The sequence below is a fragment of the Trichosurus vulpecula genome, chromosome 3, assembly GCF_011100635.1.
Source record: "Trichosurus vulpecula isolate mTriVul1 chromosome 3, mTriVul1.pri, whole genome shotgun sequence".
NCBI classification, from domain to species: domain Eukaryota; kingdom Metazoa; phylum Chordata; class Mammalia; order Diprotodontia; family Phalangeridae; genus Trichosurus; species Trichosurus vulpecula.
Genome location: NC_050575.1, coordinates 407591481 through 407618820, shown reverse-complemented (window position 1 = coordinate 407618820; position 27340 = coordinate 407591481). Strand labels below are relative to the sequence as shown.

Here is a 27340-nt window from a genome sequence, read left to right as displayed (position 1 = left end):
CCCTCATTTTAAGTGATTACCAATTTTTATTTGAAGGAAATCAGTAGTGTATTATATGTTGATTTAGTTAGGATGAATTTCTTAAGTTTCCTAGAATTGCTCTACAATTCATTCTCCAAAACAATAGTGAATAGAAAAACTGCAGCTGTTTCATTATGATGTTCTTTACACATCCCCCACTGTAAAGCCCAGCCTTGTGGAATAAAAATGGAGAGTTATTCCTGGGGCACCAGCAGCTGGCTGACTGAGGGAGAGGGTTAGGAGTTTAAAGTTAAAGTTTACAAAGCACAATTTCTGGGTCTTAAAGGAAGAGCCTGTGGCTGTGACCATTTCTCATCTGGATTTCTTTCCCAGATAAGAATCATGGAGTGACACAATCTAAATGATTAGATGACATCCCAAACGTGGGTTTCTCTAACCCATAGCTGACCGAAAGTCCCCTTTCTAAATCTTCAACAAGTATTCTTATAGACATTGCTTGAAAACCTCCAGAGCACGGACGCTAGGTACCTAGAGAGCTGGGTGATGCAGTGGGTATAGCCAGGCATGTCATCAAGAAGACTTGAGTTCAAATCCAACCTCAGATACTTCCTAGCTGTGTCATGCTGGGCAAATCACTCAACCTCTGTTTGCTTTAGTTTTCTCATCTGGAAAGTGGGAATCATAGTAGCATGAACTCCAAGGGTTGTTGTGAGTGTCTAGTGAGATAATAACAGTAAATGTGCCTAGCACTGTGCCTGGCCCTTAGTAAGCACTATAGAAATGTTCACTGTTATTATTATTATTACCACCTCCAGTAATGGATCATCAATTACACTTTTATATGGTTCTCACTGCCAGGGAGTTTATATCTAAAGCCTGCCTTGCTGCAACATCCACTCTTTGCTCCTCTTTCTGTGGTTTGGTACCAGGCGGAACAAGTCACACCACTCTTCCTTGGAACATCCTTTTAGATGCTTGAAGGCAGTTCTTCCATGTTACCATCATGGTCCTCCCCCAACTTAAGCATCCCAGTTTCCTTCAGGCAACCTTCCTCCTCTTGGCCTCTGGTCCTTTCCCCATCCTAGCTGCCTTGTTCTAGCCGGACACCAGTCTGTCTGAGTCCATTCTAAAATGGGGCACCCAGGAGGGAAAGCATTATTCCAGAGTTGCTCTCACCAGGGCAAGACTAGAACACCCTGGGACCTATGATGAAGTGGGTTACCCACCTCTCAACAGAGAAGGGATAGACACAAAGTACAGAGACATACATGCCAGGCATGGGTACTCTGTGCATTCATTTTGTATGACTATATTGATTTATAGTTTCACTAAGGCAGAATACCATGAAAGCATTGCAGTCTGCCTAACACTGATGGGAATCTGGACCTTCCAGCTATGGAGACAACAACTCCACAATGCATGCCCATGCAATGATGCCCCTTTTGTCATGTCCTTCTTTAGTTCACTGCAAGGGTTCCCCTCAAACCACTGGGGCCCTTCTTCACTTTTCTGGACATCACCAGTGTGCTTTTTCATGGTGTTTTTTTTTCTCCTGTCTTCTAAAGTGGATCTCTGCCTCTGGGGCTCAGGGGCCTCTGTCCCAAGTTTCCTGTCTTGGGATCTGTGGGCCTGCTCCCTGACTTTATGTGCTATGACCTCTGGTTTCATGAGGTGTGGGGGAGGGGTGGTCTGGCTGCTGGGAGTCTCTTCTTCTCCAGGACTGCTCCACAGCACAGGTGATCTCAGCTCTTATCTGTGCTGGTATCTGCCATTTCCCCTGGCTGTGAAAAGGCATGTAATGAATAATTTCCTGTCTCTGGAAATTATGGTCAGTATCTTATTTTTGTCACTTTATTTGGTGCCTATCCTGTCCAGCTCCTAGTACATCTTTCCTCAAAGAACATACAAAGACTCTAGAGGGAGGAGGATTCTCTGTAGTCTATAATCCTTGACTCTTTCATTCTTTATTCCTCATCCACATATTCTAACATATGTTCCCCCATTTTAAGTGATTCCCAATTTTTAATTGAAGGAAATTAGTGTATTATATGTTGATTTAGTTAGGAGGGATTTCTTAAGTTTCCTAGAATTGCTCTACAATTCATTCTCCAAAACAATAGTGAATAGAAAAACTGCAGCTGTTTCATTATGATGTTCTTTACACATCCCCCACTGTAAAGCCCAGTCTTGTGAAATAAAAATGGAGAGTTACTCCTTAGGCACCAGCAGCTGGCTGACTGGGGGAGAGGGTTAGGAGTTTAAAGTTAAAGTTTACAAAGTGTTTTTAAAATATTAACTCTTTTCATTCACACTAGGAGGCAGGGGCCATTTTAGACCCAAATATAGAGATAAGGAAGCTGAAATAGACGGAGGAAAAGTGACTTCTCCAGGGTTTCAAAACCTGTAAGTGTCTGATGCTGGATTTGAATTCAGACCTTCCTCATTCCAGGCCCAATACCCTATCCACTGCACCACCTAGCCATCTCTAGATAGTCTGGGTTTCAAAATCATGAAAACACTCTTTCTGGGGGTACATTTTTAATCTATAAATGTATCCTCATTATTCTTCTCAGTATCCCAGTGGAGTAATAAATCTTATCGTGGAGCAAAAGAGAGAACTATGAGCTGGAGGCAGAGGAGGAGAGGACTGCTCACTCCAGGACCCAGTGTCTGACTGTGAGAAAAGGCTTCTCATTTCCTGTGAGCTGAGGATGGCTATTGGACTGTGCAGGGGAGGACAGAGACAGGAAACAAGGATGGGGAGGAGCAATGGGGGACAGTTACTGGACAGCTACTGAGCCCAGCCATGACTGGGAGCCAGGGAGCCACTGAAGGGCAAGAGAAAGGAGCAGTGATATGGAGAAACTCTGATGCCCTGGGGGAGTGCTGGCCAAGTCTCTGAGGAGAGGCTGTTGACTGATGGTTGACATTGTGGTCTAGGTGAGGGAAGTTTTATTTAACTTGTATACCAAATTCTAGAGTGTGAAACATATGACCTTAGGGGTTTTTAAAAAAAAATTGGAGGCCATAGGGTTAAGTGAGTTGCCCAAGGTCACACAGCCTGACAGCTACTAAATGGCTGAGGTCACATTTGAATTCAGGTCTTCCTGACTCCACAGATGGTGATCTATTATCTGTTCCACCCAGTGGCCTCACCTACATGGTTTTTAAAGGATCCTGTGGCTACTCCGTTCACACAGGAATTCAAATCCCAATGTTCCCAGGTCAACTGTGTACAGTCAGTGAGGAAGGAAAAATGAGTTTTCCTTAGTGTATAAGGGCCCATCCAAAGATCATCTTCCTCTAGGACACTTTTCATAAATGAATAGATCAATGAATTAAAAGAATACCAATTAGGCATTTGTGATGGACAAAACACTGTGCTGCTGGAGATACAAGTCAATCTATGATATGGGGACATGTCCCTCAGTGGAGATTTCAGTTGCAACTTGGATGGCAAAGCCTCAAGGTCCTCAGGATGCAGCACGAAAGTGATTGTAATTTCTCGACATTACTGTAATTTATTATATTCAAACTGCATCAGTGTCTGAGACTGAACCATGTGCCATTTCCAAGGACTTTGGTAGCAGGAACTGTCTTCAGTATTTGTGGTAATTGTGCAAATGGGGGAAAACATCCTATACTATTTATATAAACACTAGGAAATGATTGCCTTTTGTAGTGCTGACCCTAATACCTACAAATTCTTCAGAATGATCAGTCACTCATACCAATTACTGTGAATTGGTAGAGAGTGTTATAAGAATCATGAATAATGGGTGGGTGCTTCAGTCTAGAGTGGAGGGTAACCCTGTTGAAGTCACTGGACTCATATGTGAATCACTTCCAGGCTGGTCCCAGTCCGGTCCTGAGCTTTCTTGGTACCATTGAAGTTTTCAGGCTCAAGGGGACAGGATAGGATCTAACACCACTGGGACACTGCCATCCAAGGGTCAAAAAGGAGAATGCTTCACTGACACTGCTCAGGGTTCCAGGCTATTCAAGAGGCCAGATGACTGGGGCCTGTCCTTTGGGCAGAAGCTTCCCTCTCTGAGCTGTTTTGCATAGCTCACTCCCAGACCCTGAAGCTGCTGATGAGAGCAGCTACAAAAAGGCAGCTGGGGAGGAAGATGCTGGGCAGCTCAGAGCTCAGGCACATGGAGATGGGGTCCCAGGCTCAGCTGCTCTTTGTTCTGTTTCTCTGGATCCCAGGTGAGCCAGGAAGAGCAGAGACAGCCCTGTCTTTTATTCGTCTGGGAAGAACTCAGAATGTGTGGGATTCTGAGGGTCAAAGAGAAATGGGGGCTTTTCACTGGTGATCAAGAGGGCAGGGCCCTGCACAGCAAGGTTTCATTCTCAACACTGTCAGAGAGATTCCTCCTGCAGCAAGTACAGACCTACATTTTTCTCATTATTTACCTTGTGTTTGTGATTCCAGGTGCCAGAGGGGCCATTGAGCTCACCCAGTCTCCAGCCTCCGTGTCTGTGTCTCCAGGAGAGACAGTTTCTTTGTCCTGCACGGCCAGTCAGGGCATTAGCAATAACCTACACTGGTACCAACAGAAAGCAGGCCAAGCTCCCAGGCTCATCATTAGATATGCTTCCACCCTGCAATCTGGAGCCCCATCACGGTTCAGTGGCAGTGGCTCTGGGACAGATTTCTCCCTCAAAATCAGCAATGTGGAGGCTGAGGATGCTGCAGTCTACTACTGTCAGCATGCCTATAACTGGCCTCCCACAGTGCTACAGCTCTGAACAAAAACCTACCCGGGCAGCTGCTGAGGGAGGCATCACTGCCCAGGGCCTTCTCCTTCCCCACAGCTGGGTCAGGGGTAGCTTCTCTGGGCTGTCTCAGGTAGGGAGAGGTTTCTTGTTCTCAGAGGAAGAGTCTGTGGCCATGACCATTTCTGAGCTGGATTTCATTCACAGACAAGAATCATAGAGTGACACAATCTAAATGATGAGATGACATCCCAATAGTGCATTTCTCTAACCCACAGCTGACCCTAAGTCCCCTTTCTAAATCTTCAACAAGCATTCTTACAGCCATTGAGTGAAGACCTCCAGTGCAGGAGATTTAGCTACCAAGGGAGCTGGGTAATGCTGTGGGTACAGCAAGCCTTGTTATCAAAAAAACCTGAGTTCAAATCCAGCTTCAGACACTTCCTAGCTGTGTCATGCTAGGCAAGTCACTTAACCTCTGTTTGCCCTAGTTTTCTCATCTGGAAAATGGGAATCATAATAGCACCAACCACTAGGGGTGTCGTGAGGGTCCAGTGAGATAATAACAGTAAAAGTGCCTACCACTGTGCCTGGCACTTAGTAAGCACTAGAGAAATGTTCACTGTTGTTATTATTGCCATCCTCCAGTAATGGATCATCAGTTACACTTTTACATGGTTCTCAGTTGCCAAGGAATCTGTTCTCAGTTTATACCTAAAGCCTGCCTCACTGCATCTTCCACTCTCTGCTTATCTGTTCTGTGGTTTGCATCCAGGCAGAAGAAGTCATATCCATCTGCCTTTTGGGTGCTTGAAGGCAGTCCTTACACGGCCCCTTGGTGGTCCTCCCCCAAGTATCCTTCAGGCAACCTTCCTTCTCTTGGCCTCTGGTCCTTTTCCCAACCTGGCTGCCTTGTTCTGCCTGGACGCCAACCTGTATGAGTCCGTTCTAAAGTGGGGCACCCAGGAAGGAAAGCATTAATCCAGAGGTGCTTTGACCAGGGCAAGACTAGACACTGGGACCTATGATGAAGTGGGTTACCCACCTCTCAACTGAGAAGGGATGGACACAAAGTACAGAGACATACATATAAGGCATGGGTACTCTGTGGATTCATTTTGTTTGACTGTGTTGATTTATGGTTTCACTAAGGCAGAATACCATGAAAGCATGGCAGTCTGCCCAACACTCACTGGAGTCTGGTCCTTCCAGGTGTGTCAATGGCAACTCTGTCAGCCCTGCCTATGCAATGATGCCCCTTTTGTCATGTTCTTCGTAAGTGCACTTCCAGGGCTCCCTCCAAACCATTGGGACCATTCTTCCCTTTTCTGGACATCACCAGGACATAGTGGAGCATATGGATCATCCAACAATTGTCTGGTTCTCTTGGCACCTGCCATACTTTTTTTATTTTACTTTTTTTTGGAGAGGGGAAGGCAGGGCAATTGGGGTTCAGTGACTTGCCCGAGGTCACATGGTTAGTAAGTGTGTCAAGTGTCTGAGGCCGGATTTGAACTCAGGTCCTCCTGACTCCAGGGTGGGTGCTCTACTCACTGTGCCACCTATCTGCCCCACCTGCCATAGTTTTGAGCTGAGATTTTGCATGATATATTTTAATCTACCCTTTCTTAATAATTCTTTGTTTCTGTTTCTTCTTCCCTTCCAGATTCCTCTCCCCTGACTTCTCTAAACAAAACTAGGAAAACCAGACAGATAAGGATCTCAGTGATGTAAGTGAAAACAAAAACATCACAGCCACACAGAAATGCTTCATCATTGGAATGACCAAGGTTATCCTGGGAGAAGAGATGAGAAACTGGACCTTTACCCTTTGCGTTATATTGTGTTGTTTTACTGCTTGGTTTTACCATTTAGCATTTCTTGTATTTCTTTGAGTATAGTAACAGGTAGAGCTAAATTTATAAGCTGATGTAAAAAAGATATCAAAAAATTTAAGTCACAATAAACTTGTCATAATATAGCATTTATGGATGTATCTATATGGATGGATTCTCTTGGTTGAAAAGAAAAACAAATTTAAGACATTGTCCCCTTTCTCTTTTTTTAGTTTTTGTTTTAAGAGGGGTCTTACTGAGCAGAAGAACAGGATGGGATATGTTTGTAAATTAATATTAAAAGTTTAAGTAAAAATAAAAAATTTAAACAGCACAATGAGAAAAATAGTCATATGATAGAATTTATAAGTAGTTGTATATGCTTTTTTGAAAAAAAAATCTCCATTCCTCCCTTCCCATGCACACAGCATGCCTAAATGGTAGAGGAAAAAGAAGCAACACATGGGGCTTGAATAAAGTTCTTTGAGGACAAGGGGTCTTTAGCCTCATTTGGAACCTCCAGTGCCTAGCACACATTAGATGCTTACTCCATGATAATTGATTTATGAATTGATTGATCCTGTACTGCCCTCCTAGTCTTGTCCTCATAGGAGTTCATCTCAAGGGGTCAACCTCATGGGCCCTTCCCCAATCTCTTGGCATCACAATCACACCAGTGTAACATTGAGACTAGCCAAGAACTTAAGAGTTATAGAAACAAAGGTGTCAATCAAGATCTGTTTTTAAGAAATAAGTATTCTCCCTCCCCCTCACCCTCTTTCTTTGCTCCATACCCATTCCCCCACTCCCCACCAAGAGGACTCATTTCTTTGGTTTTTCACAATCTGGTTGTGACCTATTAATCAAGGATCATTATACATTACTCTATTTTATAAATTCTAAATTCGAGTCAATCTGGTCTAAATGTAATGGCCTATACATGGTATTCCATCTCCAGGGAAGGGGAGTGGAAAAGGTGGCAGAGGGTGGGGAGAATTTGAAGGTAAAGGAACTAGTAGCACAGCCACTTACTAGACCTTGGGAAAATTTCTTCATCTTGTCAGTTTTCTCATCTCTAAAATGAGGCTGAAATCTAACTCCTCCTTCTCCTCCTCCTCCTTCTCTCCACCCACTTTTATCCCTAAATAACTTCTGGACATTGTCAAATACTGTCTTCAGCTGGTTTTTCCCTGAGTCTGCTTCTTCCTCTCTCTCATCATCATCATCATCATCATGATCAATGAGGTGATACGGCTTATAATTCTTCTTCAGAAAATTCTGTAAATGCCCTTATACTCCAAACCGTTATTGCCCGCTGACTTCCATCTTTGCCCAATTGGCAAATAAATGAAGTATTTCCCCACTTTGGGGTGCTTTTTAGACTCTTTTGGTCTCCTTCATATGACAATAGAGTTTCATAGAGTGAGCAGTCATATGAAGTCATTGGAATTGATGAAGGCATCAATTTCTGTCACCTGATTATTCAGTGTCAATAAGTTGTTGAACATGTCGAGATGGAATTGTTTTAAATGCATATCTCACCTCTGTTGTTTGCTCAGACAAAAAGTGCTCTGACCATACAGGGAACTGATACAGGAAAGAGTCTTGCATCAGTAATAAATAATTTCCTGTCTCTGTAAATTATGGTCAGTATCTTATTTATGTCACTTTATTTGGTGCCTATCCTGTCCAGCTCCTACATTACATCTGTTCTCAAACAAAATACAAAGGCTCTAGAGGGAGGAGGATTCTCTGTAGTCTACAATCCTTGACTCTTTCATTTTTTATTCCTCATCCACATATTCTAACACATGATCCCCCATTTTAAGTGATTCCCAATTTTTAATTGAAGAAAATGAGTATCATATTATATGTTGATTTAGTTAGGATGAATTTCTTAAGTTTCCTAGAATTGCTCTACAATTCATTCTCCAAAACAATAGTGAATAGAAAAACTGCAACTGTTTCATTATGATGTTCTTTACACATCCCCCACTGTAAAGCCCAGTCTTGTGAAATAAAAATGGAGAGTTACTCCTGGGGTACCAGCAGCTGGCTGACTGAGGGAGAGGGTTAGGAGTTTAAAGTTAAAGTTTACAAAGTGTTTTAAAAATATTAGCTCCTTTCATTCACACTAGGAGGCAGGTGCCATTTTAGACCCAAATATAGATATGAGGAAGCTGAAATAGATAAAGTGGCTCCTCCAGGATTTCACACCCTGTAAGTGTCTAAGGATGGATTTGAATTCATGCCTTCCTGACTGCAGGTCCAGTACCCTATCCACTGCACCACCTAGCCATCTCTAGACAGCATTGGTTTCAAAATCATGGAAACACTCTTGTATGTGGGTACATTTTTAATCTGTAAAAGTATCCCCACTATTGTTCTCAATATCCCAGTAGAGTAATAGATCTGACCCTAAAGCAAAAGAGAAAACTGTCTGCTGGAGGCTGAGGAGGAGAGGACTAGGCCAGTGTCTGACTGTGAGAAAAGGCATCCCATTTCCTGTGAGCGGAATATGGCTATTGAACTGTGCAGGGGGAACAGAGACAGGAAACAAATGTGGGGAGGAGCAATGAGGGACAGTTACTGGACAGCTACTGAGCCCAGCCATGACCAGGCACCAGGGAGCCACTGAGGGACAAGAGAAAGGAGCAGTAATGGAGAGAAGCTCTGATGCCCTGAGGGAGCCCTAGCCAAGTCTCTGAGGAGAGGCTGCTGTGAGAGAAGTTTCCTTTAACTTGTATATCAAATTCTAAACTATGAAACATGTGAACTTAGGGGTTTCTTAAAAAAATTTGAGGCAGTTATGGTTAAGTAACTTGCCCAGGGTGGCACAGCCTGACAGCTACTAAATGGCTGAGGTCACATTTGAATTCTCGTCTTCCTGACTCTACAGATGGTGATCTATCATCTGTGCCACCCAGGAGTCATACCTACGTGCTTTTTAAAGGATCCTGAAGCTACTCTGTTCACATGGGAATTCATAGCCATGTTCTCAGATCTTCTGTATAGAGTTAATGAGGAAGAAAAATGAGTTTTCCCTTAGTGTAAGGGCCCATCCAAAGACAGGGCACTTTTCATAAATTAATAAGTCAACGAATCAAAAAAAAATACTGATTAGGCATTTGTGATGGAAAAAAGACTGTGCTAAGAGCTGGAGACCCAGGTGAAGCTCCCTACTCTCCAGGAGCTCACCCTCATTATGAGGAGATGTCCCACAGTGGACATTTCTGCGGCAACTTGGATGGAAAGGCTTCACGGTCATCAGGGTGCAGCAGCAAAGTGATGGCAATTTCTCTTCATTAATGTAATTTCTTCTAACCAAACTACCTCAATGGCTGAGGCTGAACCATGTGCCATTGCCAAGAAGTTTGGTAGCCAGCAATGTCTTCAGTAGTTGTGGTAATTGTGCAAATGGGGAGGAGATCCTACAATATTTATATAAACACTAGGAAATGACTTCCTTTTCTTGTGCCAACTCTAACACATACAAATGCTTCATGATGATCAGACACTCATAACAATCACTGTAAATTAGTACGGTGGGTAAAAAGACTCATGAGTGGTAGGAGGGCACTTCAGGTTAGAGAGGAGAGTAACCCTGTTGAAGTCACTGGACATATATGTGAATCACAGCCAGGCTGGTCCCAGTCTGGTGCCAGAGCTTTCTTGCCATCTTTGGGGTTTTCAGGGATCATGGGGACAGGGTAGGATCTAATACCACAGGGATACCCCCATTCCAGGGTCCCAGAAGGGCAATGCTGCACTCACACAGCTCAGGGTTCATGGCCATGCAAGAGGCCAGACCACTGGGGCCTGTCCTTTGGGTAGAAGCCTGCCCCCCCCCCGAGCTGTTTTGCATGGCTCACTCCCAGACCCTGAAGCTACTGATGAGAGAAGCTACAAAAAGGCAGCTGGGGAGGAAGATGCTGGGCAGCTCACAGCTCAGGCACATGGAGATGGGGTCCCAGGCTCAGCTGCTCTTTGTCCTCTTGCTCTCAATCCCAGGTCAGCCAGGAAGAGCAGAGACAACCCTGCCTTTTGTCCCTCTGGGCAGAACTCAGGATGTGTGGGATTCTGAGGGTCAGAGAGAAAAGGGGGTTCTTCACTGGTGATCATGGGGTTAGGGTCCAGTAAAGGAAGGTTTAATTCTCAAAAGTGTCAGAGAGATTCCTCCTGCCTTCAAGTATAGACCTGCATTTTCTCACTATTTGTCTTGTGTTTGTGATTCCAGGTGCCAGAGGGGCCATTGAGCTCACCCAGTCTCCAGCCTCTGTGTCTGTGTCTCCAGGAGAGACAGTTACCTTGTCCTGCAGGGCCAGTCAGGGCATTAGCAATAACCTACACTGGTACCAACAGAAAGCAGGCCAGGCTCCCAGTCTCATCATTAGATATGCTTCCACCCTGCACTCTGGGGCCCCATCACGGTTCAGTGGCAGTGGCTCTGGGACAGATTTCTCTCTCAAAATCAGCAATGTGGAGGCTGAGGATGCTGCAGTCTACTACTGTCAGCAGAGCAATAACTGGCCTCCCACAGTGCTACAGCTCTGAACAAAAAACTGCCCAGGCAGCTGCTGAGGGAGGCATCACTACCCAGGGCCTTCTCCTTCCCCACAGCTGGGTCAGGGGCAGTTTGTCTAGGCTGCTTCAGGGGAGAGCAGTTTCTAGTTCTCAGAGGAAGAGGCTGTGGCCATGACCATTTCTGAGCTGGATTTCTTTCCCAGACAAGAATCATGGAGTGACACAATCTATATGATGAGATGACATCCCAAAGGTGGGTTTCTCTAACCCATAGCTGATCAAAAATCCCCTTTCTAAATCTTCAGCAAGAATTCATAGAGATATTGCTTGAAGACCTCCAGGGATGAAGGACTACCTACCCAGGGCACTTTGTGATGCAGTGGGTACAGCCAGGCATGTTATCAAGAAGACCTGAGTTCAAATCCAGACTCAGACACTTCCTACCTGTGTCATGCTGAGCAACTCACTTAAACTCTGTTTGCCTTAGTGTTCTCATCTGGAAAATGGGAATCATAATTTGATCAATTCCTGGCTTTGCTGTGAAGATCCAGTGAGATAATAACAGTAAAAGTGCCTAGCACTGTGCCTGGCACTTAGTAAGCACTATAGAAATATCCATTTTTATTATTATTACCACCTTCAGTAATGGCTCTGCAATTACACTTTTACATGGTTGTCATTCCCAGGGAGTCTGTTCTCAGTTTACATCTTAAGCCTGCCTCTCTGCACATTCCACTCTTTGCTCCTCTTTCTGTGGTTTGGTACCAGGCAGAACAAATCACACCCCTCTTCCTTGGAACAGCCTTTTGGATGCTCAAAGGCAGTTCTTACATGGCCCCTGGGTGGTCCTCTCCCAAGCTAAGCATCCCTGTTTCCTTCAGACAATCTTTCTCCTCTTGGCCTCTGGTCCTTTCACTGTACTGGTTCCTTGCTCTGGCTGGACACCAGCCTGTCTGGGTCCATTCTAACATAGGCCCCCAGGAGGGAAAGCATTATTCCAGAGGTGCTCTCACCAGGGCAAGACTAGAACACCCTGGCACCTATGAAGAAGTGGGTTACTATGTTGTTTTATGGTTTCACTAAAGAAGAATACCATGAAAACATTGTGGTCTGTCCAACACTAACTGGAATCTGGTCCTTCCAGCTATGGAGATGACAACCCCACCATCATGCAAATACGGTGATGCCCATTTTGTCATGTCCTTCCTAAGTGCACTTCCAGGACTCCCCTCAAACCATTGCGGCCCTTCTTGACTTTTCTGGACTTCACTGGGATAAAGTGGAGCATATGGATCATCCAATATATTTAGATGATATACTTAAATCTACACCTTCTTAAAAATTCTTTGTTTCCATTTGTTCTTCCCTGCCATAAGCTTCTGCATTGACTTCTGTAAGCAACACTAGGAAAACAAGACAGATAAGGACTTCAAAGATGTAAATGAAAACAAAAACATCGCAATAAAACTAAATGCTTCATCAAAGGAAAGACCGAGGTTGTCCTGGGAGTAGAGTTGAGAAATTGGACATGTTGCCTTTTGTGTTATATTGTGTTGATGTACTGGTTGGTTTTACGGCACTGTTCCCCCCCTGCTTATTATGCTTTTAGTATTTGTTATATATTTTTGAGTATAGGAACAGGCAGAGATTAATTTATAAGCTGATGTGGAAAAATGTATCAAGGGGGCAGAGCCAAGATGGCGCTGTAAAAGGAAGGAACTACTGGAGCTCTAGTCAACTCAGAGAGGCAGGTGCACTGGTCACATGGAAGGGTACAAGACCAAACCAATGAGGAACAGCAGAGGAATCCAGCCAGTGCACCAGTCTGGGAGAGAGCTGGACTAGGGAAACACCAGAGCAGGAACAAACCCAGGGCAGAAGTACCAGCTACAGCCGCGATCGAGCCCCAGGCCTCTCAGCCCACGACGGGAGTCTGTGTGAGCTACAGGTGACACCAGCACAGAGCCTGTGGACTCTTGACTAACTACCCTGGAGGCCTCCACACCACATACAGACTAAAGGTTTGAAACTCACCTTCTTGAACTTCTAGGAGTCATAATGGCCAGGTAAATTGGCTCTCCTTCCCTCCCCCCACCATGCAGGGAACACTACCTTGGGACACATAGGAGCCAGAAGTGGGACTTCAGTAGCCATATAGCAAGAGAAGTTGGGGACAGGGCCCTTCTTGTGGTGGAGGAAGGAGACTAGTGCTGGAAGAGAGATGTCCCAGCAGCCCTAACCTCAGCTGAACAGTGAGAGTAACTGAGCCTCGGAGCAGGGGGAGGGGTGGAGTTAGCAAATGTCAACACCAGGACCCTAGACATGCCTTCACATAGCCAGGGGAAGTGGCAGACACCAGCACAGATAACAGCTGAGGCCACCTGTGCTGTAGAGTAGTCCTGGGGAAGAGGAGACTGCCAGCAGCCAGACCACCCCTCCCCCATACCTCATGAAACCAGAGGCCATAGCACATAAAGCCAGTGAGCAGGCCCACAGATCCCAACACAAGAAACTTGAGACAGAGCCCTCTGAGCCCCAGAGGCAGAGATCCAGTTTAGAAGACAGGAGGGAAAAACCACCATGAAAAAGCACACTAAGAACCTTTCAAAGACCATTGATTCCTATTATGGAGACAGGGAAGATCAAAATACCTCAGAAGAGGACAGCATGGACCCTATACCCACATCTGAAACCTCAAAACGGAAAGTGAACTGGTTTCCAGACAAAAAAGCATTCCTGGAAGAACTCAAGGAGGACTTTAAAAACCAAATTAGGGAGGTAAAAGAAAAAATGGAAAAACAATTCACTGATGAAAACAAATCCTTAAAAAGTAAAATCAGCCAAATGGTTAAGGAGAATCAGAATACAAATGGAGAAAATGTCTCATTGAGAAGTAAAATCAACCAAATGTAAAAGAAGATAGGGAAGCTAAAGGAAGAAAACATTACATTAAAAATTAGGATTGAGCAAGTAAAAGCTAATGACTGTATGAGACTTCAAGAATCAGTCAAACAAAATTTAAAGAATGAAAAAATAGAAGAAAACATGAAATATCTGATTGGAAAAACAACTGATCTGGAAAACAGATCCAGGAGAGACAATCTAAGAATTATTGGCCTACCAGAAGGCCACCATGAAATAAAGAGCCTGGACAGCATCTTCCAAGAAATCCTTAAGGAAATCTTCCCTTAGGTACTAGAACCAGAGGGTAAAATCATCATCAAAAGAATCTTCCCTGAAACTCCCTGAAAGAGATCCCAAATTGAAAACTCCAAGAAATATTATAGCCAAATCCCGGAACTACCAGGTTAAGGAGAAAAATACTGCAAGCACTTAGAAAGAAACAATTCAAATATCATGGAACTACAGTCAGGATCATGCAGGATCTTTCAGCTTCAACATTAAATGACAGGAGAAATTGGAATATACCATTCCGAGAGGCAAAGGAGCTTGGACTACAACCAAGGATCAACTACCCAGCAAAACTGAACATAATTTTCCAGGCAAGGAGACAGACATTCAATGAAATAAGGGAATTCCAGACCTTCCTGATGAAAAGGCCAGAGTTCAATAGAAAATTTGATCTTTAAATACAAAACTCAAGAGAGACATAAAAAGGAAAATGGGAGGGGGGAACCCCTTGTTAATCAATAAGGCAAATTAGTTACATCCTTAAATAGGATTATTTTGTTTTACATATGTCGTGTGTGTGTGTGTGTGCGTGTGTGTGTGTGAATCTTGAGAATAGTACAGGTATTATGACAGTTGAAAGGGATATACATAGACTGTGGGTGTCAGTATAAAATAACTGATATAATGATAAAAATATAATGAAGAGATATAAAGAGATGGTTCTGGGAGAAGAGGTAAGGAGGTAGTGAAAAAGGGTAAATTACATAACATGAAGAGGCACAAAAACACATTACAGTAGAGTGAATGAAGGAAGCGAGAAGAGCAGTATTCGAACTTTACTGTCATCGGATACCCTCATAAGTATAGAAATCAAACTTGTCCTACAAGCAAAAGGAGGGGAAAGGGGAAAGAAAAGGGAGGGGGGTGGTCAGAAGGGAAGGAAGAAGTAGAAAGGGAAAAAAGGTTAGATAAGGGAGGGGAATCAAGAGGAAGGGTAAACTGAGGAAGGCAGAGGTCAAAAGCAAAACTCTGTTGAGGAGTAGAAGGGAGAAGGGAGAAATAAAAGAGTAAACAGTGGGGAAATAGGATGGAGAAAAAGACACAGATAGTAATAATAACTGTGAATGTGAATTGGATGAACTCTCCCATAAAACAGAAGTGTGTGGCAGAATGGATTAAAAACCATCATCCTACAATATGCTGTTTACAAGAAACATTTGAGACAGGGGGATACACACAGGGTAAAGGTAAAAGACTGGAGTAGAATATATTGTGCTTCAGCCAAAGTAAAGAAAGCAGGGGTAGCAATCTTAATCTCAGACAACGCAAAGGCAAAGATAGATCTAATTAAAAGAGATAAGGAAGGACACTATATCCTGCTAAAAGGCACCATATACAATGAAGCAATATCATTATTTAAAATATATGCACTAAGGGGTATAGCATGCAAATTCTTAGAGGACAAGTTAAGGGAGTTACAGGAAGAGATAGGCCACAAAACTATAATAGTGGGGGATCTCAACCTCCCCCTCTCTGAACTTGATACATCTAACCTCAAAATAAACTAGAAAGAAGTTAAGGAGGTGAATAGAATTTTAGAAAAGACAGATATGATAGACGTCTGGAGAAAACTGAATGGGGATGAAAAGGAATGTACTTTTTTTCTAAGTGGTACATGGCACATACTCAAAAACTGACAATGTACTGGGGCATAAATACCTCACAATCCACTGCAGAAAGGCAGAAGTAGTCAAAGCATCCTTTTCAGATCATGATACAATAAAAATTATTTGTAATAAAGAACCATGGAAAAATAAACTAAAAATTAATTTGAAACTCAGTAATCTAATTCTAAAGAATGAGTGGGCTAAAGAAAAAATCATAGAAACAATTAATAGCTTCAGTCAAGTAAATGACAACAATGAGACAACATATCAAAACTTATGGTATGCAGTGAAAGCAGTTCTTAGGGGAAGTTTTATATTTCTAAATGCTTACATGAATAAAATAGAGAAAAGGTAGACCAATGAATTGGGCATGCAACCGAGAAAGCTAGGAAAAGAACAAATTGAAAACCCCCAATTAAATACCAAATTAGAAATACTGAAAATCAAAGGAGAGATTAATTAAATTGAAATGAAAAAACTATTAAATTAATAAATAAAGCCAAGAGCTGGTTTTATGAAAAACCAATAAAATTGATAAATCTTTGGTCAATTTGATTAAAAAAAAGAAGGAAGAAAACCAAATTACCAGTATCAAAAATGAAAAGGGTGAATTCACCTCCAATGAAGAGGAAATTCAAACAATAATTAGGAATTATTTTGCCCAACTGCATGCTCATAAATTTGACAACCTTAAGGAAATGGATGAATATTTACAAAAATATAAATTGGCCAGGTTAACAGAAGAGGAAGTAAAATACCTAAATAACCCCATCTAAGAAAAAGAAATTGAGCAAGGCATCAATGAACTCCTTAGAAAAAAATCTCCAGGGCCAGATAGTTTAACATGTAAATTCTATCAAACATTTAAAGAACAATTAATTCCTATACTTTATACACTATTTGGGAAAATAAGTGAAGGAGTCTTACCAAATTCTTTTTATGACACAAATATGGTACTGATACCCAAACCAGGAAGAGTCAAAACAGAGAAAGTAAATTATAGACCAATTTCCCTAACAAATATTGATGCGAAAAAATTTAAATAAAACATTAGCAAAAAGATTGCAGCAACTTATCACAACAATAATACACTATGACCAGGTAGGATTTATTCCAGGAATGCAAGGCTGGATCAACATTAGGAAAACTATCAGCATAATTGATCATATCAACAACAAAACTAGCAGAAACCAATGATCTTCCCAATAGATGCAGAAAAAGCCTTTGACAAAATATTCCACCCATTCCTATTAAAAACACTGAAAAGCATAGGAGTAAATGGAGCCTTCCTTAAAATTATAAATAGCATCTATGTAAAACCATCAATAAGCATTGTTTGTAATGGGGATAAGATAGAGGCATTCTCAATAAGATCGGGGTGAGAAAAGGATGTCCATTATCACCCCTATTATTCAATTTGGTACTAGAACTGTTAGCTGTAGCAATTAGAGGAGAAAAAGAAATTGAAGGAAATAGAATAGGCAAAGAAGAAACTAAATTGTCACTTTTTGTGGATGGTATGATGATTTACTTAGCGAATCCTAGAGAATCAAGTAAAAAAACACTTGAAACAATAAACAACTTTAGCAAAGTTGCAGGATAAAAAAGAAACCCACTTAATCTCGGCATTCCTATACATTACTAACAAAGAGATAGAAAGAGAAATTCCATTTAAAGTTACTGTAGATATTATAAAATATTTGGGAGTCTACCTGCCAAGACAAACCCAGGGCCTGTATGAACATAATTACTAACTAGTCTTCACACAAATAAAGTCAGAATTAAATAAATGGGAAAACATCAATTCCTCGTGGTTAGGCTGAGCTAATATAACAAAAATGACAATTTTACCTAAATTAATTTATTTATTCAGCACCATACCAATTGAACTACAAAAAAAATTATTTTACACAGCTGCATAAAATAATAACAAAATTCATCTGGAAGAACAAGAGGTCCAGAATATCTAGGGAATTAATGAAAAGAAATACTAGGGAAGGTGGCCTAGTCATACCAGATATTAAACTGTACTATAAAGCAGCAAAAGTACTTGGTAATGGCTGAGAAACAGAGTGGTGGATCAGTGGAATAGGTTAGGTACATAAGATGCAGTAGTCAATGATTATTGCTATCTACTCTTTGATAAACCAGAAGAATCCAGTTTCTGGGCTAAGAATTCAGTATTTCAAAAAAAACTGCTGGGAAAATTAGAAAATGGTAGGGAAGAAATTGGGCATAGACCAATATCATACACTGTATGCCAAAATGAAGTCAAAATGGGTTCATGATTTAGGAATAAAGGCTGATACTATAAGCAATTTGGGAGAGCAAGGAATAGTTTACTTGTCAGATTTATGGGAAAGGAAAGAATTCATGACACAACAAGAGATAGAGAGCATTACAAAACGCAAAATGGATAATTTTAATTATGTTAAATTGAAATGTTTTGTATAAAAAAGCCAATGCAGCAAAAATTAGGAGGGAGGCAGAAAATTGGGAGAAAATCTTTACAACCAGTGTCTCTGATAAAGGCCTCATCTCCAAAATTTACAGGGAACTGAGCCAAATATATAGGAATACAAGTCATTTCCCAATTGAGAAATGGTCAAAGGATATGAACAGACAGTTTTCAGAGGAAGAAATTAAAGATATTTATAGGCATATGAAAAATGCTCTAAATCACTACTGATTAGAGAAATGCAAATCAAAACAACTCTTAGGTACCACATCTCTTCTGTCAGATTGGCTAAAATGACAAAACAGGAAAATGATAAATGCTGGAGAGGATGTGGGGAAATTGGAACAGTGTTACATTGCTGGTGGAGTTGGTGAACTGATCTAGCCACTCTGGAGAGCAATTTGGAACTATGCACAAAGGACTATAAAAATGTTCATACCCTTTGACCCAGCAACGCTGCTTCTAGGGTTGTATACCAAAGAGATCACACAAGTGGGAAAAAGTCCCATATGTACAGAAATATTTATAGCGGCTCTTTTTGTAGTAGCTAAGAATTGGAAATCAATGGGATGCCCATCAATTGGGGAATGGCTGAACAAGTTGTGGTATATGAATGTAATGGAATACTACTGTGCTATAAGAAATGGGGATGATATGGACTTCATAACAACCTGGAAAAACCTACACAATATAATACTGAGTGAGCAGAGCAGAACCAGGAGAGCATTATACACAACCACAGACATATGGATTCTGTGACGACTAACCCTGATAGATTTTGCTCTTCTCAGCAACACAAGGTGCAAAGACAACTCCAAAGGACTCACAATGGAGAATGCTATCTACATCCAGAGAAAGAACTATGAAGTATGAATGCAGACTGAGGCACACTACATACCAGCCTTTTTTCCCCTTTTTTCCCTTTTTTTCCTCTCTTTTGTTTTAGTTTTTTGGGGTTTTTTTTGTTCTGTTTCTTCTTTCTCATGATTCATTCCATTGGTCATAATTCTTTTTCACAACTTGACTAGTTTGTAAGTAAGTTCAATGCGAAGTTATTTGTAGAAGATATATTGGATTCCATGACGTCTTGGGGAGGGAGGTGGGGAGAGGGGGAAGAAAATCTGGAACTCAAAATTATATAGAACCGAGTGTTGTAAACTAAAAATAAAAAAGACAAAAAAATAAAAGTTAGCCATTATTACCATTACGACCTCCAGTAATGGATCATCAGTTACACTTTTACATGTTTCTCATTGTCAGGGAGTCTGTTCTCAGTTTACATCTAAAGCCTGCCTCTCTGTGCCTTCCACTCTTTGCTCCTCTTTCTGGGGTTTGGTACCAGGCAGAACAAGTCACACCCCTCTTCCTTGGAACAGCCCATTGGATTCCTGAAGGCAGTTCTTACATGTCCCAATGGTGATCCTCCCCCAAGTAAGCATTCCTCTTTCCTTCAGACAACCTTCCTCCTCTTGGCCTCTGGTCCTTTCCCCATCCTGGCTACCTTGTTCTGGCTGGACACCAGCCTGTCTGAGTCCATTCTAAAATGGGGCACCCAGGAGGGAAAGCACTATTCAAGAGTTGCTCTCACCAGGGCAAGACTAGAACACCCTGGACCCATGAGGAAGTGGGTTGCCCACCTCTTGACAGAGAAGGGATAGACATAAAAGACAGAGACACACATTTCAGGCATGGCTACTCTGTGGATTCATTTTGTTTGACTATGTTTAGTTGTGATTTATCTTATGCAGAATACCACAAACATTACAGTCTCTCCAACTGCATTCTGGTCCTTCCAGCTCTGGAGATGACAACTCTGCCACGCATGCCCATGCAATTATACCTTTTTGTCATGTCCTTCCTAGGTTCACTGCAAAGCCCCCCAAACCAATGGAACCTTCTTCACTTTGATGGAATTCACTAGAACACAGTGGGACATATGGATCATCCAGCCATTGTCCTGTTCTCTTGCCACATGCCATAATTTCTAAGCTGACATTTGGATGACTTGTTTTAATCTATTCCTTCTTAATAATTCCTTGTTTCTGTTTCTGCTTCCCTGCCATGTGTCTCTCCATTGACTTCTCTAGGCACCATGAGGAAAATGAGACATGGTAAATGTAAATGAAAACAAGAACATCACAACAAAACTAAATGCTTCATCACTGGACTGACCAAGCTTGTCCTGGAAAAGGAGTTGAGAAATTGGACCTTCTGCCTTTGTATCATATTGTGTTGATTTACTGGTTGGTTTTACTGAACTGTCTCCTCCGACTTCTTACTTTTTAGTATTTGTTACATTCCTTTGAGTATAGGAATAGGCCAAGATATATTTGTAAATTGATGTAAAAATAAAAGATATAAAATATTTAAATCAAAATGAAGTAGGCATAATATGTAATTCATTGATGGATCCATATGGATGGATCCTCCTGGTTGAAAAGAAAAGCAATTTAAAAATATTTCCCCCCCCTTTTTTTTAGTTTTTGTTTTAAGAAGTATCTTACTGAGTAGCTGTAAGGCAGGGATACATTTGTAAATAAATATTAAAAATTTAATGTAAAAATAAAAAAATTTTAAAAGCAAAATAAGCAAAATATTCATAGGATAGAATATGTACTTGTAAGTAACTTTTTGGAAAAAAATAACATCCTCTACTCCTCCCCTCCCACATACACAGTCTGCCTAAATGCTAGGGGAGAAAGAACCAAACCAATGGGTTTGACTAAAGCTCCTTGAGGGCAGGGGGTCTTGAGCCTCATTTTGAACCTTCAGTGCTTAGCACAGCCTAGCACACATTAGGTGCTTACTACATGTTAATTGATTTGTGAATCGATTAATCCTATGATACTCCCCTTGTCCTGTCCTCACAGAAGTTCATCTCAAGGGTCAATCTCATGGGCCCTTCCTCACTCTCTTGGCATCACAATCACACCAGTGTAATATAGAGACTAGCCAAGAAGTTACGAGTTATAGAAATAAAAGATGTCAATAATGATCTGTTTTTAAAATATAAATATTCTCCCTTCCCCTCTCTCTCATTCCTTTATCCATATCCATTCCCCACTCCCCACCAAAAAGACACATTTCTTTGGTTTTCCACAATCTGGTTCCAACCTATTAATCAAGGCTTATTGCACATTACTTTCCTTCATGAATTCCAAATTCTAGTGAAGCTGGTCTACATGCAATGGCCTATACCTGGCACTCCATCTCCAGTATGAGGCAGTGGGAATGGGTGGGAGGGGGGGCAGGGATTTGAAGGTAAAAGAAATGGGTTTGAATGAGTAGCCAGCCACTTACTAGACCTTAGGCAAATTTATTCTTCTCATCAGATTTCTCATCTCTAAAATAAGGATGAAGTCTAACTCCTGCCTTCTCTCCATCTACTCTTATCCCTAAATAGCCTCTGGACGTTGTCAAATTGTGTCTTGAGCTCATTTTTTCCTCAATCTGCTTCTCCCTCTCTCTCACCACCACTACCACCGCCACCATCATCATCATCAATGAGGTGATACTGCTCATAATTCTTCTTCAGAAAATTCTGCAAATATACTTACAATCCAACTGTTATTGCCCTTGACTGTCAATGAAATTAAATATCTGCTGCCTTTCGGGGCACTTTTTAGTCTCTTTTGGTCTTCTTTGTCTGACAATAGAGTTTCATGGGTTGAACGTTCATATGACATCATTGTAACTGATGTCTTTGTCATTTTCTGCCACCTTACTTTCACTGTCAATAATTCATTTAAATATGTCAAGATGGAATGGGATTAAATACATGTCTCACCTTTCACCTTTGCTCAAACAAATCAGGAGTCTGACCAGGAGTCTTACATCAGTAATGAATAATTTCCTGTCTCTGGAAAATATGATAAGCATCTTATTTTTGTGACTTTAAAGTGTCCAGCTCCTACTATGTCTTTTCTCAAAGAAAATATGAAGGCATGAGGTATGAGGATTCCTTAACTCTTTCATTCCTCATGCCTAATCCACACATTCTAAGATATTTTCCACCATTTTAAGGGATTCCCAGTTTTGAATTGAAGGCAATGAGTAGCTAAGTATATGTTGATTTAGTTTAGAGAGACTTCTCTAGTTTCCTAGTATTTCTCTACAATTTCTTCTCCAAAATAGTAGTGAGCAGATAAACTGTTGCTGTTTTACTACGATGCTCTTCACATGTACCCCTCTGTAAAATGTCCAACCTCTCCTTGTGAAATAAAAATGGAGAGTTATTCTTGGGGCAGCAGTAGCTGCCTGTCTGGGACAGAGGTTTAGGAAGGTGGGCAGAATCCAGGACACAACGAGGCTGGGCAATCTCTCCCAACAGCAACAGAGCTCAGATTGTATTCAGGGCTGTGCTGAAGCCACCTTAAACTGGGCCTCATGAGCTGGTTGTTCAATTTTCAGGATGAACATTTTCAACTCTGATATCAGCAAAATAAGTGCTTGATTTATTGTTTTGTTGATTGTCTAGCCCAGGTTTTTATGGAAACAATAGACAATATATTTTGATTTGCCATTTTAGCGAGAGCTCTCCAGTAGCTCGGCTTTGTTTACTAAAGCATTTATGTAAATTTCTATGCTTGTAGGCGGGCCGCATAAATCCCACAGTGGGTCTCATGGTCACATTTTGGACAACCCTGATCTACACTTAAGAAAGTGATATGAAGAGTGGTAGTAATGAAGATTAAATGTGAAAGTGTGTCCTGCTCCTTTTTTAAAGTTATTTGTAACATTTAAACGTGTAACATTGATTACTTTTATCATCAACCCTCCAGTTTTTCTACACATGAGCAACAATGTTTCTTTACTGCCTTACATTATATTGCACATAATGTCAGAAGTGAACACTGTTTGGTTTTGCTGAGCTGTTTTTTCTCCTTTTTAAAAAAATCTTTGTGAAGTAGGTCTTGCTGACCCGAGAAGGTGACAAGGATATATTTATTAGTAAATACGATTAAAAAGCAAAAGAAAACATTAAAATGATCAGACATCAAAACGAATATTTCTTGTATGGAGTTTATTGCTCTATGGGTACTTTTTTGAAACAAAAATTATAATAAAAACAACAAAAACAACGGCATGTCTATAGTGCTTTAAAGTTTGCAACGTGTTCTTAAGTCTTTTAAGTCTTTCCATGCACACCAGGAGGGAGGTGCCATTTTTAACCCCAATAGAGAGATGACGAGGCTGAAATAGACAGAGGAAAAATGTCCAGGTTTTCACTATCAGGAAGTGTTTGAGGCTGGATTTGAATTCAGGCCCTCCTGAATCCAGGTCCAATATGCTATCCACTGCATCACCTAGGCATATCTAGTCAGCCTTGGTTTCAAAATACTGGACATACTCTTCTTTGGGGGTACATTTCTAATCTGTAAAAGTACCCTCTCTATTCTTGCCAACAACCCAGTAGCGTAATAGATCTGATCCTGGAGCAAAAGAGAAAACTGTCCGCTGGAGGCTGAGGAGGAGAGGATTGTTGACACCAGGGGCCAGTGTCTGACTGTAACAAAAGGCCTCTCATTTCCTGTGAGCTGCGGATGGCTGTGCAGGGGGCACAGAGACAGGAAACAAAGATGGGGAGAAGCAATGAGGGACAGTTACTGGACAGCTACTGGGACCAGCCATGACCAGGCACCAGGGAACCACTGAGGGGCTAGAGAAAGGAGCAGTGATTGAGAGAAGCTGTAATGACCTGGGGGAAACCTGGCCAAGTTTCTGGGGAGAGGCCACTGACTGATGGGGAATGTTATGGTCTAGGTGAGGGAAGTTTCCCTTAACATGTATATCAAATTCTAAATTGTGAATCATGTGACCCTAGGGGCTTTTAAAAAAAATTTTTTTTAAGGCATTCAGGGTTAAGTGACTTGCCCAGGGTCACACAGCCTGGCAGCTAGTAAATGGCTGGGGTAACATTTGAATTCAGGTCCTCCTGACTCTAAAGATGGTGATCTATCATCTGTGCCACCCAGTGGCCCTACCCACATGCTTTTTAAAGGACCCTGTGGCTACTCTGTTGGCATGAGAATTCATGCCCCAATGTTCCCAGATCATCCGGGTAGAGTCAATGAGGAAGAAAAATGAGTTTTCCCTAGTGTATAGGGAGCCAAGCAAAGCTTGTGTTCTTATAGGCCATTTTTGATGGACAAAACACTTTCTTGAGAGATAGAGACCCAAGAGGAGCAGTGAGATGGCCCCTGCTCTCCAGGAGCTCATGCTGCAATAGAGAAAGAAATCTGATAGTGGAGATTTCAGCCGCAAGGTACGTGGAAAGTTCTCATGGTTCTCAGGGTGCAGCAGCAAAGTGATGGTAATTCCCCTTCATTAATGCAATTTCTCCTAATCAAACTACCTCAACGTTTGAGGCTCAAACCATGTGCCATTGCCAAGGACTTTGGTAACAAGAACTTTCTTCAGTAGCTGAGGTAATGGTGCACGTGGGCAGAAAATCCTACAATATTTATATAAACACTAGGAAATGACTCTCTTCTCTCATACTGACTCTGGTGCCTATAAATGCTTCATGATGATCAGACACTCATAACAATCACTGTGAATTAGTAGGGTGGGTAATAAGACTCATGAGTGGTAGGAGGGCACTTGAGGTTAGAGAGGAGGGTAACCCTGTTGAAGTCACTGGACACACATGTGAATCACTTCCAGGCTGGTCCCAGGCTGGTCCTGAGCTTTCTTGCCATCTTTGGGGTTTTCAGGGATCATGGGGACAGGGTAGGATCTAACACCACAGTGATACCCCCAACCCAGAGTGCCAGAAGGGCAATGCTGCACTCACACAGCTCAGGCTTCTGGGCTATCCAAGAGGCCAGATCACTGGGGCCTGTCCTTTGGGCAGAAGCCTCCCTCCCTGAGCTGTTTTGCATGGCTCACTCCCAGGCCCTGAAACTACTGAGGAGAGCAGCTACAAAAAGGCAGCTGGGGAGGAAGATACTGGGCAGCTCAGAGCTCAGGCACATGGAGATGGGGTCCCAGGCTCAGCTGCTCTTTGTCCGGTTGCTCTTGATCCCAGGTGAGCCAGGAGAGCAGAGACAACCCTGCCTTTTGTCCCTCTGGGGAGAACTCAGAATGTGTGGGATTCTGAGGGTCAGAGAGAAAAGGGGGCTTTTCACTGGTGATCATGGGTCTGGCAAGGTCCAGTACAGGAAAGTTTAATTCTCAAAACTGTCAGAGAGATTCTTCCTGCTTTCAGTAGAGACCTTCATTTTCTCACTATTTATCTTGTGTTTGTGATTCCAGATGCCAGAGGGGCCATTGAGCTCACCCAGTCTCCAGCTTCCCTGTCTGTGTCTCCAGGAGAGACAGTTACCTTGTCCTGCAGGGCCAGTCAGGGCATTAGCAATAACCTACACTGGCACCAACAGAAAGCAGGCCAGGCTCCCAGGCTCATCATTAGACATGCTTCCACCCTGCACTCTGGGGCCCCATCGCGGTTCAGTGGCAGTGGCTATGGGACAGATTTCTCTCTCACAATCAGCAATGTGGAAGCTAAGGATGGTGCAGTCTGCTACTGTCACCAGGAATATAGATGGCCTCCCACAGTGCTACAGCTCTGAACAAAAACCTGTCCAGGCAGCTGCTGAGGGAGGCATTACTGCCCAGGGTCTTCTCCTTCGCCACAGTTGTGTCAGGGGCAGCTTGCCTGGGCTGCCTCAGGGGGAGGTTTCTAGGTCTCAAAGGAAGAAGCTGTGGCTGTGACAGGCTGTTTAACTGGGATTTCTTTGCCAGCCAAGAATCGTGGAGTGATGCAATCTAAATAATGAGAAAACACCCCAGAAGTGGGTTTCTCTAATGCTCACCCTTACCTGATGAAAAATCCACTTTCCAAATCCTCAGATTTGGATTGAAGATCTCCAGAGCAGGACGGTAGCTGCCTAGGGAGCTGGGTGATCCAGGCATGTTGTCAAGAAGACCTGGGTTCAAATCCAGCCTCGGACACTTCCTACCTGTGTCATGCTAGGCAAGTCACTTAACCTCTGTTCACCTTAGTTTTCTCATCTGGAAAATGGGAATCATAATAGCACCAACTGCTATGGTTGTTGTGAGGATCCAGTGAGATAATAATGATAAAGTGCTTAGCACCATGCCTGGCACTTAGTAAGCACTATAGAATTGTTAACTATCATTATTATTATTATTACCCCCTCCCACAATGGATCATCAGTTACACTTTTATATGGTTCTCATTGCCAGGGAGTCTGTTCTTAGTTTACATGTAAAGTCTGCCTCGCTGCGCCTTCCACTCTTTGTTCCTCTTTCTGTGGTTTGGTACCAGGCAGAACAACTCACACTCCTCTTCCTTGGAACAGCCCATTGGATGCCTGAAGGCAGTCCTTACATGTCCCCATGGTGGTCCTACCCCAAGTAACCATTCCTGTTTCCTGCTTTGATTTTATTTTCCATAAAATGGTGGAATGGCCACACATGTACTTTTACTGAGATAGAAAACTCCTGGATGAAGAAACACCCAACATTGCCACTCCCATTCCTCCTCTTCAAGCTTTCCTATTCCTCTCCATCCATGCAATCCCTAGGATCCTAACTTGAGTGCCATCCTCAACTCCTCTCTTACACTCACCCAAGATAACCAACCTGTTGCCAAGTCTTATCACTCATACTTTCAAAAAGACTCTCATTTACTCATTCCTTTTCTTGAAAATCTCTAGTATGGGAAAAATAGTTGCCTCCAGTAATAGTTTATCAATTATACACTTAAACAACTATCATTACCTAGAGGCAGCTAGTTGGTGCAATGGATCATACACTGGGCCTGGAGTCAGGAAGACCCAAGTTCAAATCCACCCTCAAACACTTACTAGCATTGTGACCCTAGGCAAGTCACTCATCCTGTCTGCCTGTAAGATGGCAATGATAATAATACTTACCTCTCAGGGTTCTTGTGAGGATCAAACAAAAATCTATAATAGGCCAAGATCACCTCACCTGGGGGAACCCTGCTATCTGCGTTTCCCTGTCACATGAGTGAGAGTAGCTTCCTTCGA

The 27340-nt window shown here is 42.3% G+C and overlaps 3 gene segments (V, D, J or C); all 3 read left to right on the top strand.

Annotated features, from left to right (window-relative positions):
- The first annotated feature begins 4139 nt into the window (after positions 1-4139).
- LOC118842756 lies at positions 4140-4737 on the top strand. The segment is given in 2 exon segments: positions 4140-4194; positions 4421-4737. Coding segments are annotated over 2 exon segments (372 nt in total).
- A 5764-nt stretch (positions 4738-10501) lies between these two features.
- LOC118842755 lies at positions 10502-11093 on the top strand. The segment is given in 2 exon segments: positions 10502-10550; positions 10777-11093. Coding segments are annotated over 2 exon segments (366 nt in total).
- Positions 11094-25295: 14202 nt separating this feature from the next.
- Positions 25296-25894, top strand: LOC118842754. The segment is given in 2 exon segments: positions 25296-25350; positions 25578-25894. Coding segments are annotated over 2 exon segments (372 nt in total).
- The last annotated feature ends 1446 nt before the right edge of the window (positions 25895-27340 follow it).